General features: G+C 44.6%; 1 protein-coding gene across 1 annotated transcript in view; it reads left to right on the forward strand.

Moving 5' to 3' along the window:
• Positions 1-3228: 3228 nt before the first annotated feature.
• Positions 3229-18801, forward strand: part of LOC310782152 (uncharacterized protein) — a gene marked incomplete at its 3' end in the record, with an annotated part of 54463 nt that continues 38890 nt past the window's right edge. The window contains exons 1-5 of the mRNA XM_083642843.1: positions 3229-3327; positions 3409-3645; positions 5138-5346; positions 10680-10804; positions 11451-11517. Of these exons, the coding sequence (XP_083498969.1) occupies positions 3273-3327; positions 3409-3645; positions 5138-5346; positions 10680-10804; positions 11451-11517 (693 nt within the window). The 5' untranslated portion in view covers positions 3229-3272. The remainder of the gene's footprint in view (positions 3328-3408; positions 3646-5137; positions 5347-10679; positions 10805-11450; positions 11518-18801) is intronic.

The raw sequence follows: 18801 nt of genomic DNA on the forward strand, positions 1-18801 counted from the left end.
GGATTAGTGTGGACTTGAGTGGAAGGCAGCTGATGTCACCACTGTCTCCACCTGTCCACCAGCAGTCCATGGTGTGGAATGGGCAGCCTCAACCACCCCTCCCACAACTGAAATGCCAGACTCACTGCCCTGATAACAAATGCTGGAGTGCATCCATCTTTCCCACCACAGCAACCAACAACTCTGCTTTGATTACACCCACCACAAGGTTGGGCTTTCAAAGCAAAAAATTCATATGAACACAAAAATCAAACACCAGCATGCCCGAGCTCCCGACGCCCAGTGTCATGACCAAGATGCCGCAGCCGAACGGTCACCAACACAGACTAACACACAAGCTCACAGGTGCATCTGGAAAACACACAAAACTATCAAAACACACAACTATCAAAACTGCCAAGCAAAGATACTTACACTTGATGGGGCAAAACACCAGAGTCACCACTTCAGCAAACTGAACAAAATGGAGAAACAAAGCAGAAACAGAAGCGAATAAACGAGCTCTCAATGAATGTTTAGATGAGCCCCCACATGTTATGACCCAGTCTAGGGGTCTAGGTCACAACATAAAGTATACAAGGACAACCATGAAAAGTAAGTGTGATTTATTGGTCACACAACACAACAATCAACAAAGGTACTGGACTCACTACACTCAAAGCTAACATTGTCATGCTAAGCTAAAGCCTAGGCCGAAGCCTGGTGAGAGTTGGCAGCCAAAGCTGGAAGAAAGCAGCAGCTAATACAAATGGCTGAGTCCAGCACTAAAATACACACAACACCAGAGGTAACAAAACTAAACCAATACTAAACAGTTCACAAAACAGAGGTTCTGGAGGAGTGAGAGGATGAGAGGAGCAGCACTGCACAGATCAGTTACTGCCTGCCTCTGATCTGCCATCTTCAGACTGGAGCATATGAAGGGTCTGTGTCAATCAGCTGCCAATCTGCAACAGCCCCATCACAGCAGTTCCCAATCACCAATCTTCTCCCCAAGCCGACCAATCAGAAAGGACTCTGTAGAAAGACAGTCAAAGAGCAACCAGGACAACAGCAACACAATAAAAGAAACGGCACAGCCGTAACAACACCCCACCCCCCAACATGAGAAACAAGTTCACATAGACATGAGAAAGGGGGGGGGGGGAGAGGATACAAAAACATCAAAAAGGGAGGAACCCAAAGAAAGATAAGAAATATAGGCATATATACTACATGCCCATACAGTACATACTACATACATACTGTACCAACAGGTTCTCACTCCGAGCGCGTAGCATATTGACGCTTTGTCCCGTCCCTTGTGCGTCGCTTGTTACTAACACGGTACCCTTGAGCGACCCATGAAACGACTTGGGCTATCCGACTAAACTCAATGTAAACCCATGGAAGTCATCTTTGACGCTCATGGCAACTGCTCCCCCATTAGTCAACTGCTCCCCCATTAGGGTCTGGGGGGAGGTTAGGTTTAGGCGTGGGGGGTGGGAGAGGTTACGTTTAGGGTTAGGGTCTGGGGGAGGTTAGGTTTAGGCATGGGGGGTGGGAGGGGTTAGGGTCTGGGGGAGATTAGGTTTAGGTGTGGGGGGTGGGAGAGGTTAGGTTTAGGGTTAGGGTCTGGGAGAGGTTAGCTCCTCCCCCCAGACCCTAATGGGGGAGCAGTTGACTTATAACCAATGGTTATAAGTCAGCCAGGTTTCCATTACTTCGCTCTGTCCAGCAGGGCTGCCCTCTTTCGCCGGCCCTCTTCACTGTTGCGCTCGAGCCCCTTGCATTAAAAATACGTGGTCACCCAGGTATTCCAGGTCTGAAGGTCGGAGGTATTGAGACCCGTATCAGTTTGTATGCCGACGACGTAATACTATTAGCTACATAACTCGGAACAATCGATCCCCCCTCTCATAGAATTAATCACCTCCTTCGGTAAGCTGTCTGGATACACAATTAACTGGACAAAGAGTAACTTTATGCCTCTTTCTGTTGTCTTCACTCCTGGTTTACTAGAACATCTCCCATTCAAACTGGCAAGGGACCGCCTCACCTATCTTGGCCTGACCATACCCAGAGATCCTAAACTAATATTTAAATTGAACTTTGCTGACTTTGTTTCAAGACTTAAACAGTGTATAGATAACTGGAGGACCCTGCCCCTCTCCATGATTGGCCGTATAAAATCAAGATGGTTTTCCTTTCCTAGGTTCCTTTATCTTTGTCAAAATCTTCCCATCTTTCTCACATCAGTGTTTTTCAAGAAATTAGACTGTGATTCTGTCCTACATCTGGAAGTATGTATGTATGTATAACCACAGAATTTCAAAAATTCACTTGCAAAAACCCAAGTCTGAGGGAGGACTGGCCTTACCAGTATTTAGGCAGTACTGGGCTGCCAACATTAGGGCTCTGATGTACTGGCGGGAAGGGACTCCGGGTAATTTAATTTCCGGGGCTCCCCTGTGGCTGAAAATGGAGGCCAGCCAGCCTCATTGTCAACTCTTACTTGACAGCCATGCTATTTGCTAAGTTAGAGAAACCTGGGACCTTTTAAATTTTAGTTTTGTCATGAAAAACCTAAAACAAGTTAGGGGTGTTTTGAGTCTTCCAGATGTTTCTGTCCACATGCTAATTTGTTTCAATTGTTTTTTTGCTCCATGGTTGGTCAATGATCTATGTATGTTTTTTACCTTTCTTTTCCTGTGCCTGAGCCTGCTTGTCTTGTTTGTATATTGTTCTATATATATTAAAAAAATTAAAGAAATTAAAAATAAAATCATAATTAAAACTGGAAATAAGGTCCAGGTTGTAAAAAAGCTGAATTATCGTTTAATCTGTTACAATGCATCTCTTCCCATATGGGGATTAATGTGATATTGTGTCATATGTGGCAAATAAACTAATAAACTAAACTAACACTAACCCTAACCCTAAAAAACTAATGACTTGCAGCTGGCGGGGGTGGAGTTTCTGCAAGCCGGACAAATGGAGTTGGATTTCTCCCACAACATTATAATGATACAAAGTGGGTTGATCATCGGCAAAGCCATCCTTTAAAATGATTGACCTGATGGAGAGCCGGATGGAAATGTATCCCATCCGGCTTCCTTGGAACTTCTTGGTGAACCGGTTGGTGCTGTAATAGGATTCATGGGTCAGGTCCACTGTATGCTTAGTTACTGTATATAAGTGAGACAACGCTTCATTCTTGCAGGACATCAGCTCCATAGAGATACGAGGAACATCCAGAGGTGCACAACAGAGGCAGAGACACCACAGACATCATGAAAACTATTGCAGCTTTCTTGGTGGTGCTGTGTCACCTGCACATCAGTCATGGTAAGTCATCATCTGATACTGTATATTTTCCTGCAACATAACAGAATAATCCACTCACTGATGATGATTTCCTCTCCACAGCCTGGAACTGTAACGAGGACCCAAGCCTGTCCTATGCAAAACAGATTGATGCTGGACAGGGACAAGTGGTCGCCACAGACAAAAACAATTGCAACTATTTCCTGAGTGGATCCACCTGGTTCAAACTGCCAGGCAGCCTCAAGCACGTCACAGTGGGACAAGCAGGGATGTGGGGCGTCAGCACCAGTAACTACGTCTACAAATTTGTGGGTGGCAGCTGGAAACATGCATCTGGATGTAAGAAGGGGAGAATTTGTTGTCATTTGCATGCCTTCTTTCACCCTGGAAGATGGGTCATTGCTGCAGTAAAGTGTAGTAGATTACCTTACTGAAAAGATACACACACAAAAAACAGAACATATTAAAAACTTCAGATACAGTAGCCGACTAGCCGTGTTTGGAATGGTTCATTCACTCACTCACTCACTCACTCACTCACTCACTATTCTCCAGGTGGTGTTTATCATATACTAATAATAATATGGGGAATGATCAAACAAGTTTCGGACACTAACCCACTCTTCTTCTCCTTTGGTAAACACGGCAGCATTGCATTGTGGTAGATAGGAGAACATGTAGGGTACATTCTGTTCACTAGGAATTGCAATGCATGTGGGTATTTTATAGTGGACTATATAGTGAATCAAATTAACAGATGAGAATTCGGACACGAGTACAAAATGGCCAACACACTATATAGTTCACTATTTCTGTCATAGTAGGGACCGGTTTCGAACAGGGCTAGTGTCTTTATTGTGCTAATAGGGTAACTGTCTGCCTTTCCGAAACCCTGCCACTCCGAACGTTAACTTCCATTATTCGGACTGGCGGTCCTTCACCTTTTTTTCATAGGTCCCACCATTACGAAAATTCCTGCCTTCATTATTCGAAATGTCGGCCCTTCCTCTTTTTTCTAAAGGATCCGCCTTTCCGAAGTTTGGATATTGTGGAATATGGCACAAAAATGCAGACATTTCAGTCGCACACTGTGCGTCTCAGCAGCGCAGCAGTAGCCTATTAGAACTGGGCTTTTACTGATGCTTTCTGAAGGCTATTTACTTGATTAGACTTCTATTTTCGTTAGGATATTTTTTTTGTGTTATTGTTTAATTGTTTTCAGTTAATCAGGCAAGCTTATCCTATTGGAATTTATAATTATTTCGTATGACATTTTACACAGCTGCAGGGCGCATGGAGGGACAACAGAATTAGGCTATGTTCCCGCAGGCGTGTCAGCATGTGTGTGCGCTGCTCTCTAAGCAGGGTGTGTGCGTTGTGCACCCGCCTATAGAGACACATAGCCTATTACTATCTTGCACATTGTGGAGTTAGAGAAAGCACCAACAACATCTTTGAACAACACGCCTTTATTTTAATTTTGTTGGGCTCCACAATAATTTCGAGGATTCGAGGCAACCAATTTAGCAGCATCTGAGAGAGATGCCTGTCTGAACGAGGTTCAGCTGCCTGAACGTGAACTGGAAGTCAAATCAAGTTCGGAGTGGCGGACCTTATGAAAATCGGAGTGGCGGGATTTCTGAGTGGCAATATTTCTGAGTGGTGGAACGTCGGAGTGGCAGCACGTCGGAATGGCGATATGTAACCGTGCTAATACATTGCTCCTGTGAGCTAGAAAGAATCCAGACAAACAGATTTACAAAACATATTTATGAAGTCAGGACAACATGCTGACTAAATACAATGCCTCTGTGTTTTTCCTTGTTTGCAGGTTCAATGAAGCAGGTTGACGCTGGTAATCCTTACACTGTGGGAGTCACTAGCAGCAACGTAATCTCCTGTCTACGGAGTAGCTACACTTTGAGCTTCAGCAAGGGCTCTATCTCCTGGAAAAATCTGCACGGTGGATTTATCTACTGGAGCTGCAGCCTCCACGCATGCTGGGGAATACAACACACCTACAATGTCCACTTCACAAAGGTGGGAAACTGTTTGCAGAGCCCATGAAACCTTGGGCCCTATCTTGGTACAGGCAATATCCCCTATTTGCACATGCGCACCTGTTTTAGCGTGCCTTAACACATTGGGTGCCATGGACGCCATTTGGCGTCTTTTTCTTAATCTCGCTTGGGTGCCGTAGACGCCATTTGGCGTCTTTTTTTCGAAATTGATTTTATTCAATTTTTAGATAGTTTAGGACCTTGGGCAAGTATTCAACATGAATCTCTACAAGAATCGGATGCGTAAATCAGCGCAATCTTGACGCGATGGAGTGCTGCCCCCTCCCTTTCTGCTTCAGGGCGCCGCCTTTCTTCTTGAGAGCGCGACAATAGCCATTCCTCCATTGCCTTCCATTCCTCTTGTCCGATCCATTTCCTCTTGAGCATATCGATAGCCTACATTAGCATAGCGAGTATTTAGCATAGTCATTAGCGATAGATTAGATTTAGATCAGTTTGTGAGATTGTGTGGTGAGTAGATTTGAGTGTTTGGCGTATTGGTGAGTGGTTTGTGTGTGTGTGTGTGTGTGTGTGTGTGTGTGGGAGATTGCGTGTGTTAGTTAGCGTTAGCAGTAGATTAGCTTGAGTTATTAGGTAGTAGTGTGATTGTGGGAAAAAAAACAAAAAACAAAAAAATAAGTGTCTGTGTGTCTCTGTGTGTGTGTGTGTGTGTGTGTGTGTGTAGTTGTCTCTGTGTGTGTGTGTGTGTGTGTGTCTGTGTGTCTGTGTTAGTTAGTTTATAGCCAGGTGTAGCTATAGATTAGCAGCATGCCAAGGCGCAGACGGCCTAGGCCCGGAGCTGGCCAGCTCACGCTAGAGCAGGCACTCTGCCGTGCCGTCAGGAAGAGAGATCTTCCAGTAGTCATGCTAAGCTAAAGCCTAGGCCGAAGCCTGGTGAGAGTTGGCAGCCAAAGCTGGAAGAAAGCAGCAGCTAATACAAATGGCTGAGTCCAGCACTAAAATACACACAACACCAGAGGTAACAAAACTAAACCAATACTAAACAGTTCACAAAACAGAGGTTCTGGAGGAGTGAGAGGATGAGAGGAGCAGCACTGCACAGATCAGTTACTGCCTGCCTCTGATCTGCCATCTTCAGACTGGAGCATATGAAGGGTCTGTGTCAATCAGCTGCCAATCTGCAACAGCCCCATCACAGCAGTTCCCAATCACCAATCTTCTCCCCAAGCCGACCAATCAGAAAGGACTCTGTAGGAATGCCGAATCCGACACGAGGGACGATGACTGGCATCCACCACCTCGTCATGCCCACCTGGATTCCAGCGAAGGTGAGATGAATCGATTTTCAAAAAATCATCTGATATTGAAAACACATATCATGTATCATATTTTTATAAACTCTCACTTTGACTACAGACTCTGACGAGTTTGATGAGGAGGAGGAGACTGATCTGGCGCCTCAGAGAGGCTCAGAGGAGGGGGATGTGGCGATGGCGTCTTCTTCAAGAGGTGAGAACCTATACTTTGCAGGAAATTCATGTCACGTATACAGCCAGCTACATCTATAATAATAATAATAATAATTGATTGGATTTATATAGCGGAGCGCTTCACATATCAGGGGAGGGAGGGGGAGGGAACTCAACTCATCCACCATGTATTTGTCAGGACAAACGGAACCATGAGAACAATCTAAACATGTGACTTACAGTACAGTATCTATATAGGCACAGCTCTGAGGAGGGGACTGACGATGAAGAGGCAGGTGCTCCCGCCAGCTTTCGTCGTGCCCGGTTGCAGTCCAGTGACGAAGGTGAGATATAAGCCATTTTAGAATTACAATTATTCATCTGATATTGAAAACATAAACTTTTTTCCCTCAAGAATGTATCATATTTTATAAACTCACTTTGACTACAGGGGAGGAGGAGGAGGAGGAGGAGGAGGTGGAGGAGGAGGTGGTGACTGAGCGCGTGCGGGCATCTGCAGTTGGGAAGAGAGGGTCTTCAAGAGGTGAGAATCTATAGATACTTTACAGGAAATTCATGTCACGTATGCAGCCAGCTCATCTATAATAATAACAATAATATCAATTATTATTATTATTATTATTATTATTATTATTTTTGTCAACACAAGGCTTCTAATTATTGGAAAAAAGACAGCTTTTTTACATATCACAATTGTCTGAAGAAAAACCTTTTATTTCATTGTTTCAGCGGGCAAGTCTCGTCAGGAGGACTCTCCACGCTGGCGTACGATGCCAGACTGGAGCCCCACAGTCTTCCCCTTCACAGCAGTGCCAGGTCCCAGGAATGCGGCTGCATCACTCCAGTCGGACAAGCCGGCAGATTTTCTGGAGCTGTTCATCTGTGATGAGCTGCTGCAGATCATGGTTGAGCAGACCAACATCTATGCTCAACAGTGTATCGCCGTGCTGGATGAGCTGCACATGCCCTACACCCGGGTAAACGCCTGGCAACTGCTGTCTGTGGGAGAGCTGAAGCGTTTCCTGGGGTTACTCTTCCTGACTGGCCTTATCAAGAAGCCCAAGATTGCTGACTACTGGTCTCTTGATGTGGCGATGGAGACCCCATACTTCAGGAAGACAATGCCCCGCAACAGGTTCCAGCTGATTGATTTGCTCCTCTCCAAATTCAAGGAAATGTACCAGCCCTCACAAAACATTAGTGTGGATGAAGGGATGCTCTTGTGGAGGGGGAGGCTACGTTTTAGGGTTTACAATCCAGCAAAACCGATAAAGTACGGCATAAAGAGCTACATTCTGTGTGATTCAGAAAACGGTTATTGATATGCAATGAAACCATACTGTGGAATTCACAGCACACTACTGGACACCGTGCAGTTCCTCATTGCCGGCCTTGAGGGTTATGGCTACCGTCTGTGGATGGATAATTTTTACAACAGCGGGACCGTGAGCCGACGTCTCCTCAGCCTCCAGATGCACTCAGCTGGGACACTCCGCGTGAAGAGGGGCGAACCTGCGTCCATCCGGCAGGTGACCATGTCGGATCTGCGAGTAGGTGAACGACTCGCTCGTCATGATGATGGGGTGATGTTCCTGGCATGGCGGGACAAGCGGATCGTCAGGATGATCTCCACCTTCCACCAGGATGTGATGAAGACTGTGGCGGTCAAAGAGAAAGGGCAAAGTGAACGGGTCCTGCAGAGCAAGCCAGCATGTGTTGTAGAGTACAACCAATACATGAGTGGTGTAGATCGACTTGACCAGAAGATCTCCTACTATCCATTTGTGAGGAAGACTTCCAAATGGAGCTCTAAGTTTGTGGTCTACCTCATGCAGATTGCAATGAGCAACGCGTTTACTGTATACAGGAAATGCAATCCTACGTCCAGCTGCAAAGCGCTCAAAGACTTCACCCTGTCTGTGGTGAAATCGTGGACGGAGGCGACATCTGCTTGCCCCCCCCCCCTCCTCCTCCGGCAGACGAGCCACCTCCTCTTCCTCCAGGAAAGACGCCAAGACACACACGCAAACGGTCAGCTTCAGTGAGGCAGAATGTGGACTTTGCGGGACATGTGCCACAGCCGGTGAAAGTCCCGCCCACCAAGAGCAAGGCATATCGGAAATGTGCACACTGCGCAGCCAAGGGACACCGAAGAGAGACCAAATTTGTCTGCCCGCAATGTGACCATGTACCTCTCTGCCTCTACCCCTGCTTTTTTGAGTATCACTCACAGTGATTGTTGTATAAAGCATTTTCACAACAAAAAGAGACTAGATAAGTGCCGAATGTGAAACACCAGGCAAAGCTGCTTTGTTTTCAGGATGCATTGTATTTCCAATTAGAACATGCATATCTCATGGTATATGAAAATATACAGTTCTTCAAAATAGCTGATTACATATTATATTATTATTATTATATTTGCTGAAAAGAGCCCACTTCGAGAGAGACGCACTCACGACATTCTACCCTTTCATTTCAGCTATAGCATTTTGTTCAACTCAAAGCAGAATTCATTCTGTCGCCTTTCTAACATAAAGATGTGATTATCTCAGAAACTAATTTCAGCATGCTCTTTTCGGTCGAAAACACTCTTTTTCAGAGGGGTGTATTTCCAAAATGGAACGGTTTATAAACAAATTTTTTTTTTAAATGAAACAGAAGGGTTCAAAGTTTCATTGAGGCTATTGGTTGTCCATATAAGAGGAACACAAAAAATGATATGGCTATATTAAAATGCATTGCGGCCTATGTGGCACAGTACAGCAACCTTTTGCCCAAGGGCCGTGGCACCCAAAGTGTTAAGGGCAGGGAAGATAGTGGTCCGCCTTGTGCATTTGTCCAGGTGTTATGCCGAGTTTTGCACCCCCGCCCGGCAGTAGCTAAATGCATCCCCACCTCACGGGAGCATATTGTAATGATTTATAGAGAAATGTAACTGTTTAAAAGTGATATAATTGTCTGGGTAGACGTGACCTCCCTGATTTCTAAGTTAAAACAGCCCAGAAATATGTTGGGGATGCAATTCTCGGCGGGGAGGCGGAAACGTTCACGGCATGTGCCGCAAATTAGAGGCGTGCCAAATCATCTGCGCCCCCAAAATGCCAGCGCAAACGGGATTTGGGCGGTCTCAAGTAGCAGAATTATTCACAGGTGTGGCCAGGCAATGCCTGGGCATTACATCAATAAAAAACAATTGGATTCCCGTCTCGCAATCGCTGTTTGCGCGAGGCATGCAATATGCTGAAATTCTCTCCATGCGTATAGAGTGGACTCACTCGTGCCGAGGACAGAGAGAGATGGAGAGAGCTTATTGACAGATAGTCTGTGGTGCCAACGACCTTCCGGGTTATGGAGGTGAATAGCCTATGTCCTTTGTCCAACAAGTTTTCTCAATTCATTTCCCTCTTTGCGATGTGATAAAAGTTTCTCAGTGAGTTATAGTTGATTGCCTCACTGAATTATCTGCTAATACTCAATTTTAGCAGCAGAATTTGATGTCCTGGCATAGCAAGGCTGTGCGTAATGACATATCCAAAAGGAATTTTACTCTGCACTGCGCACGGAGATCATGGTGCGCTCAAGCGCAACGGGGTATTTAGCGTGGGGTCCACCCGCTATGCCGACCACTCGCAATGCCGACCACCAATTTACATTGCGGCGTTAAACGAGCGCAAACACTAAATTACCGCTTTTGCGAAGATAGGGCCCCTTAACTCTTATGCTATGTTTATATTATTATTATTTAGCACATTAATCGAACACTCATAGATCATGACTGCCATGATTCGGTAGTTACTGATATATATATTTTTTGTGTGCAACTGATGGCAGTCATTCTGATGTTGACACCTCTTTACAGATGAATCCGTCTACCTGCAAAATGGGTGGCTGGAGATATGTCAGAGGAGTGCAATTGAAAATGGTTGAGGTGGCCAGTGACGGCAGTGTCTTCGGAGTGACCAGGTCCGGCACGGTCTACGAGAGGTAAGCCATTACTCCACACGATCAGGTAACGACACCCAAGAGGGCAGTCTTTACTGTGATTGTGCACCAAATACCCATAATATTGTGTCAATATAATAATGATCCCAATAATAAACTAGAGGGCACTGGGCAGAGTGCATGCTACCTAGAGGGCACTCGGCAGAGTGCATCATGCCACCACCGGCGCTTTCAACCTCTCTACAAAGTTGTGTGGTGTAGCATAAATCCGTTAAAGTTAGGTGTCTTTTTGTGATTGCCATCACCCATTGTCATGCCCCCTTTTGACCAGTGGGCGGACATTAATCAGGTCTACTGTAAGTTGGACCGTGTCCTACTTTTCTACAAAGTTTCGTGCAAGTTTGTTCATGACATATCCTGACAAACAAGCAGGGGTGAAAACATAACCTCCCGGCCAACTTGAGCATATATATATATATATATATATATATATATATATATATATATATATATATATACTATAATAATAATAACAATAATAATAATTGATCGGATTTATATACAGTAGCACCTTCCTCAATACTCAAAGCGCTTCGGGGGAGGGGGAGGGGAAGGGGTGAGGGAACTCAACTCATCGACCACCGATGATCAATTGACAGACTTGTACATTCATCTCCTCTCTCAACAGAACCGGCATCTCCAGCAGTCGTCCACAAGGGACGTACAGACGTACAGTTCTGTGTAACGACAATCCAGTCCTTATCTGCTCTATACAATATCTTTCTCTTTTAGTTATTGAAGAAGTGTGATTTTCTTAGGACAGAGTAAACTGTTTAAAGACCCCATAAAGTCATGTTCTAAGATGTATGTAAAATATAATAATTTGTGTCTCATATGCCCCCCCCCCCCAAAAAAAAAGGTTGAATTATCTTGTTACAATTCTTAAAATCTACTCCTTCTCCATCATTAAAAAATGATAGTGTATTATAGAGTCTGCAAATATATTTCATCTCAAAAGTTTTCCTGCTGGACACAAGATGTCTCCTGCTTCACTGTAAAGTCCATTCTCAGTGTATGTGCACCGGAGGCTTCAAGTTTCCACATCACAATTAGTTAAATATTGGACAGGGATTAGCTTCAACTATTTGTGACATCTCAAATCATGTCCCACCCCTAAAATTGGATGTTCAATGAATACAGAGAAACGTTCCACTTTCAGCAGATAAATGTGAAAACAGCCTTCTAGTGTCAAACTAACTCACAGACATCATTCTGAAGCTCAAACACCTGAAGGAACAAGAAGAAAAACACATTTTTGACTTTAGGGGTCTTTAACTCATTGAGTGCCATGGACGTCTTTCGACGTCCAATTAAATAGTGACGTAGAGTGCCACGGACGTCTTTCGACGTCCAATGCGTTTTTTGACGGTGGGACGTCGATCAAAGCCTTCCGCAGCTCCTGTACAACTATTGTAGCTATTGGAGGTCTATAACCTATTTTACAGAACCCTTAGGTGGCGACAGTGCTCTCCAGGTTAACAGAAAGGCAGAGAAAAACAGAGAATAAGTCGTTGGGGAAACGGAAATCGCATCGCATCCGTATGCATCGATATGCATGAAGCGTTTTAACGTTAGATGTGCCTGCAACAGGCAGCAGCCAATCTGCTCCCACAATTGAGCTCCTCCACTGCTGCGACAGCCCATTCGCATGATCATCGTTATTATTCTCAACTGGAAGCATACAGTAGTAGCCGGTGACAAACACACGCGGAAAAAGCTGGATGTCGCCCACCCTTCACAGTGCAGTCAGAGCAAACTCAGCAGAGAGCCACCTCCCATACAGGGAGGAGTGTGCAGTTGAGGCGAGGCGAGGCGGGGCGGGGCGGGGCGGGGGGGGGGGGGGCACGCAGAGCAGCACACACACAACACCCAGACAGACCCAGGCAGCAGGACAGGGTTGGCAAACGCAAGCCAGAATATCCGATGCCCACCAGCAGCAAGAAGCTGCAACCAGCAGCGCACGCAGGGGCCAGCTAAAATAACCATATATATATGGTTGCAGCTAAAAATATTATTCTGCCAAACAAAATTCCCTGGCCTCACTGTTTTATTGAAGGAAATTATTTTTGAGGTGTGACTACATCAGAAAATTAGCTTCAGAGTCAGTGATGTGTTTGAAATGTTTAATTTCACAAAAGGGCCATTATCTCAGCTTCTAGAAAAAAACTGCTCTTTTTTGTTAAATCAAGCTATCTTCTCCGGCTGATAACTAAAGAACGGAAAATGATATCAATAAACCTGTTTTTGCTGATGATAGAAAAGAGTCTAATCGTTCTTTTTGCGTGTTCATTGTTTACATAGTAATATCACACAATATTCTGTGGGCCTCGAGAAATCACTGAAAAAAGCTCTGAAACTCTGGCACTGGGAGCGTCCGTTCTCCAAAAGTGGCTGGCACTCAATGAGTTAAGTGTCTTTTTTTTAGAGAGATTACTGGGGGGGTTCTTTTTAATATAGAGCAATATAGAGTTTTTTCCTGTTTTTTCTGTCTGTTTTGGCTAAACTTGTCTAACAATATGCATTTGCATGTAATGCATTTCCATTCAAGCTGAATTAAACTATTTGCATCCAACCGGTTATTGTTGTGGTTGTGTGTGTGTGCGTGCGTGCGTGCGTGCGATTTGCAAAAATATTTGGCTGGTGGTCATTTTGGACCCTGTGGAACACAGGATAACACAGGATTTACAGCGCAGGTACACTCAATTAAAGCCAAACCCTCTAATTGACGACAGACATATTGAACATTTAGTCAAAATTAAGGGCTGGGGACCATAAGGGATCATTTCATCACAGGCCCCAGTCCCGCCCCAGAGGCTCTGGGTTATGAGCCCCCTGAGTTCTTGGGCCCGTGGGCCTGGGCCTGGTAGGCCCATTTGTTAATACATCACTGGTTAAGCCGGCCAAGAACTATCAGCAACAAAGGCTGAATGTTGCATCACCTCACGTAGCCCGTGTCGGGCCCACACTCTGCAAAGACTACAGCCGGCGGTCAACTAGTGCAACTAGTGACTGTGGATATACAAACCAGATACATGCAACAACGCAGCGTTTGCCTACCATTTTCACACCACTCTCACTCACCACTTGAACAGTTTTCAAATATAGCTCATCATGCTAATCAAGAATGTATCTGACAAAAACAGTTGCAAATGGCACTGGCGTTGTCAGCCCTTGCCTGGTCTTGTGTGCTTGTGGAAGAAGAAAGGAAGATGATATGCAGAAACAGGCTCAAAGGGCTTTCCCGAAGGGGCATTGTGAAAATATATGTGTATTGACCGTGTAACTTTTAGATACGCCTGTTTTGTGTTCAAATGTCTTCATGGTCAAGTGTAGCGCAGATGCTCCATAGGCGTTGCGGGTATATTGGTTCTCTAGGATAATGGCAGAAATCCAACTTCTCTCTCTCTCTCTCTCTCACACACACACACACACACACACACACACACACACACACACACACACACCCAACAAGCCATCAGTCACAGATGGAAAAGCAATTATAGCAAAATTATACCAAATGCTTTGGTCAAATCAGTAAATACGCCTTAGAATAATAAATGTATGCATTAATCGGTGGCTAATATCTATCCTCCATATAGGATGCCTTTCCACAGCCTCGGGAACCCCAGATAATAAAGATTCCTATTTTAATATTAAGCTGCTTCTTGGTGTGTGTGCCTTAACGGCGTTGGAACCTGTGGCTGTGGTCTCTAGGTGCCACAGTAGTTTTTGTATTTAATTCGTATGCACCCTGTTCAGGGAAAGTTTGTCTCGTTTCCCCTCTTTTACCAGAGTTTATCTGAAAAGGAGGGATCACTGCTTAGTAGCACCATTATGTGAATGTTTGCTGATTCATCCACTTCCCATTCCCAAGGAGAACACTGCTTCCCCCTTTTATCATGTCAACACTGTTTACAGGAGAATCTGAGGAAAAAGGGAGGTTTTACTTCGTTTCGAACCAAGTTCAGAGCTCTCGTTCTCACTCATACAACCTGGGTTGTAGCACAACCCTAACATTTCCCTTCTTTTATTATGAAACTTCCCCCAGGAAGTGTCACAACTAACGCACTCTAGCTTGACTAATTGTGTCGCTGTTTACTTCCCCTTGAGGAAGCTAGTAGGCGAGTTTGCTTTGCATGTGTCTGTATACGCACATACTGTACGTCCATATACTCCGCCGACTTGGGCGAGTTCATCTATGGACTACAGGACAGCACACGGACCACAGACTCGCTGCTACCGCTGCCGCCTGCGCCAGCCTGCTTTTGCTGCTGCAACGTTCCTCCGCCGTGGGCGAATTCCAGTCACAACAACACTAGGGATGAGCGCGAGTACTCGGGTACTCGAGCACTCGTTCATAACGTCAGTATTCGAGTAACGTTTCTGCTGTTCGGTACTCGCTCCACTCCCCACCCCTTTAAAAATGGTAGAAGATCTACGCACGCATCGTCATGTGGATCTGGCAGCAACCAGCAGCAACCAGCAGCAACTGCACGGCCGGTCTCGCTGTGTTTCCCTCCCATTCAACGAACACGCCTGGGTTTCTTGTGACTAAACTCTATCAGGCGTCAAGTCAGCCAGAATGTACCAAGTACGTCATCCGCTTTGTTGCTTTCAAAATAAAATGCTTATTGTAACCTTATTTATTTTGAGTAATGCGTTACAGCCACGGTTTCACGCCATGTAACATCACAACGAGTATTTTGATGCAAGAATGCTGCTTCATTCATTGAAATACCTTTTCTCCTCCAACGTGCATCAATAAGCTATTTACTTTTGTTTAAGTAACATTATTTTGAAAGTTTTAACCGGAAGTTTTCCAGCTCTTCCCGAAAATGGTGGCTGGAGATATTCTCCCGAATGAGAAGCACGCTTCTTCATAGCGCACGCCCGATAAAACTCATTCAAAACGTTGCACTAGTTTACTGACTACACTGTCGTTTCCCATAACGTTAGTCACAAGAAATGTGGAGAAAGAATCACTTTTTGGGAGACAATCGCATCATGGTGATCACTATTCAGCAACAATGGACATGTATTGGAAATCAAATACCTTCGCTTGTTTCACAACTTGTCTGCTCCAAAGCGCTAATCCAACCATCGGAAATACTGTCTAAAGGTAGGCTTTAGATGTTAGCTTAGCGTCACCTAATATCACAGTCAGTCCCTCTCCTGACAAAAATGCTCCAGGTAGCGCTTTTTCCATGCAAAAATGCAAACGTTATGTGTGAACAGCCCGATACACAGCAGATTACCCCTGCTCAGACATTACCATAGTAATCACACAGCCCGCGCCCCCAGCGAGTACTCGAGCACTCGTTCATAATAGAAGGAGAGTACTCGACTATTTAAATTGCTTAAAATGCCTAAACAACACAACAGTCAAGTAAGTGTGTGGACAACACTAAAAAGCATGCGCCCGGAGAGGGGCCTCTCACGATGGCTATGCTTTTTCCTTCTCTGTCCTATACACGTTTACTTCAGTCTCACACGACAACATACGTCTGCTCGCTGGAAATCAGAAGAGCAAGGGCGCTGCACCTGAGAGTAGATTATATAGCCGAGTCCGGCCAATCAGCGTGCAGGCGCAATTGCACCCAGGTGGTGCTAGTTAGTGTTTTAAAGAGTAATCTACGACCGCTGCGCTGAGATAATCTCATCATGAAGGAGAGAAGTGGACTGATAGGAAACTCGCAGGCAGGCCCGTATCTAGCCTGCCACTCTAGGGTGGGCTGGTAGGGGGCAACTTTGGCGGTAGGTTGCCAGAGGTTGTGGGTTCTGGGATGGGGATTAAATTGCATTATATTCAGTGGCGCTGGAAGTACTTTTAGGTAGGAATGGACTCTCTGTGCTACCTGTAAGGGCAGCGCCGAAGAAAATTTGACGTTTTTTGGACTTTCATCCAAGAATATTTAATTTTAAATTAACATTAGGATTATACTGTTGTGATGTCATTATTCAGTATCTTCTCCTTTTCTCACTCACTTTCATGTAACCACCTGCTCTCCCTTTAGTCGTTTTACACTACAACAGACAGCAACACAGGCATAAACACTGAACCAAATTGTTCCAGTAGGAGTCACCATTCTGTTTTGGGTCACTAAACTGTAAGTAGGAACTTTCACTCAGGTGACAGGCCAGTGTTTACATTATTATTGTCAAAACTATTAGCAAACTATGTACAAACTAACTATTTACAAAACTATTGCTATATTTCCAAGACGTTTAGTCTTATTCAAATTCAAACTGAAAAGTGACAAAGAAAACTACTTTGAAAGCAGATTGACTTACCCTAAAAATAAATGAAAATACTTCATCCAGTTTAAAATAATCAACTCCATAACATTTCTTTTCATTGGATGATCTTATTTCTCAAATCAAATTAACACATTGAGTGCCAGCGACGCCATATGGCGTCATTAGAAATTTACCGTAGAGTGCCAGCGACGCCAAATGGCGTCAATAACTCGAAATTGTTTTTTTGACGGGGGGGTGTCCATCTCAGCTTCTTACATCGCCTCTTACAATATCAGAGGTATTGAATGTGTCTAACCTATTTTACAGAACCCTTAGGTGGCGACAGCGCTCTCCAGATGAGAGAACGTGGAGTAAAACACACAGAAGAAGTCGTTGGGGAAAAGGAAATCGCATCGCATCCGTCCGTATGCAGCTGCTTCATTGAAGCATAACGTTTAGCTGTGCCCCTGCAGCAGCCAATCTGCTATCACAATTGAGCACCTCGGTGTCCGCTGCAACAGCCTCCGTGTCCGCTGCAACACCCATTCGCATGATCAGCCGTGGATTTGTTATTATTCTCAACTGGAAGCTGGTACACGCGGCTGTAAAAAAGCTGGATCTAGCGGACTTTCAGTGCTGAGCAGACGCAGAGCAGCACACAACACAGACCCAGACAGCAGGACAGGGTTGGCAAACGCAAGCCAGAATATCCGATGCCCACCAGCAGCAAAAGATCAGCAAGAAGCTGCAACCAGCAGCGCACGCAGGGGCCAGCGCTGCTGGTTTCAGCTAAAAATATTATTCTTCCAAACAAAATTCCCTTGCCTTCACTGTTTTATTGAAGGAAATTATTTTTGAGGTGTGACTACATCAGAAAATTAGCTTCAGAGTCAGTGATGTGCTTGAAATGTTTAATTTCACAAAAGGCTCATTATCTCAGCTCGTAGAAAAAAAGGTCTGTTTTTCGTTCAATCAAGCTATCTTCTCCGGCTCATAACTAAAGAACGGAAAATGGGATCAATAAACTTTTTTTTGCAGGTGATAGAAGAGAGTCTCATCGTTATTTGTGCGTGTTCAGTGTTTACATAGTAATTATTAAAGAAATTATATGACTGTTTTAAAATGCATTGCGGCCTATGTGGCACAGCAAGCAACCTTTTGCCCAAGGGCCGTGGCACTCAAAGTGTTAAAGACTAGTGCAGTGAGACTTAACCATAGCTAAAAACGATTTGCCATTTAGCCTTCAAACCTATATTTACAATACTTTTAGTCTTATTCAAACTCAAACTGAAATTAAAACTTTGAAAGCAGATTGACTTTGTTACCCTAACAAATAAATAACAATCCTTCATCCATAGTTTAAAATAATCAACTCCATAATATTCTTTGCATTGGATGATCTTATTTCTCAAATCAAATTAAAGCTATAACTACTGTTAGGTGCCCTAAACTAACTAACCCAGTGGTCTCCAACCTTCGGGTCGCGCTGGAATTCAAAAAGGGAGATACCAATTATTTTTTTTATTTTTATTTTTTGGGTGGGCAAGATTAATTTTTGGGTGGGCATAGCCCACCCCTGCCCCCCCCTAGAATCGGCCCTGCTCGCAGGTCTTACTGTAACTATAGAACCAGTTCCAGCAGCAGTGAGAGAGAGCTTTCAGAAGACTGACTGATGGATGGAGGCAGAAGGAGTTTGAAGGTGTGACAGTGCCGAGCAGAAAGCCATGAGTCACTCTGCTTCC

The sequence above is a fragment of the Poromitra crassiceps genome (genome assembly GCF_964638095.1).
Source record: "Poromitra crassiceps genome assembly, chromosome: 9".
NCBI classification, from domain to species: Eukaryota; Metazoa; Chordata; class Actinopteri; order Beryciformes; family Melamphaidae; genus Poromitra; species Poromitra crassiceps.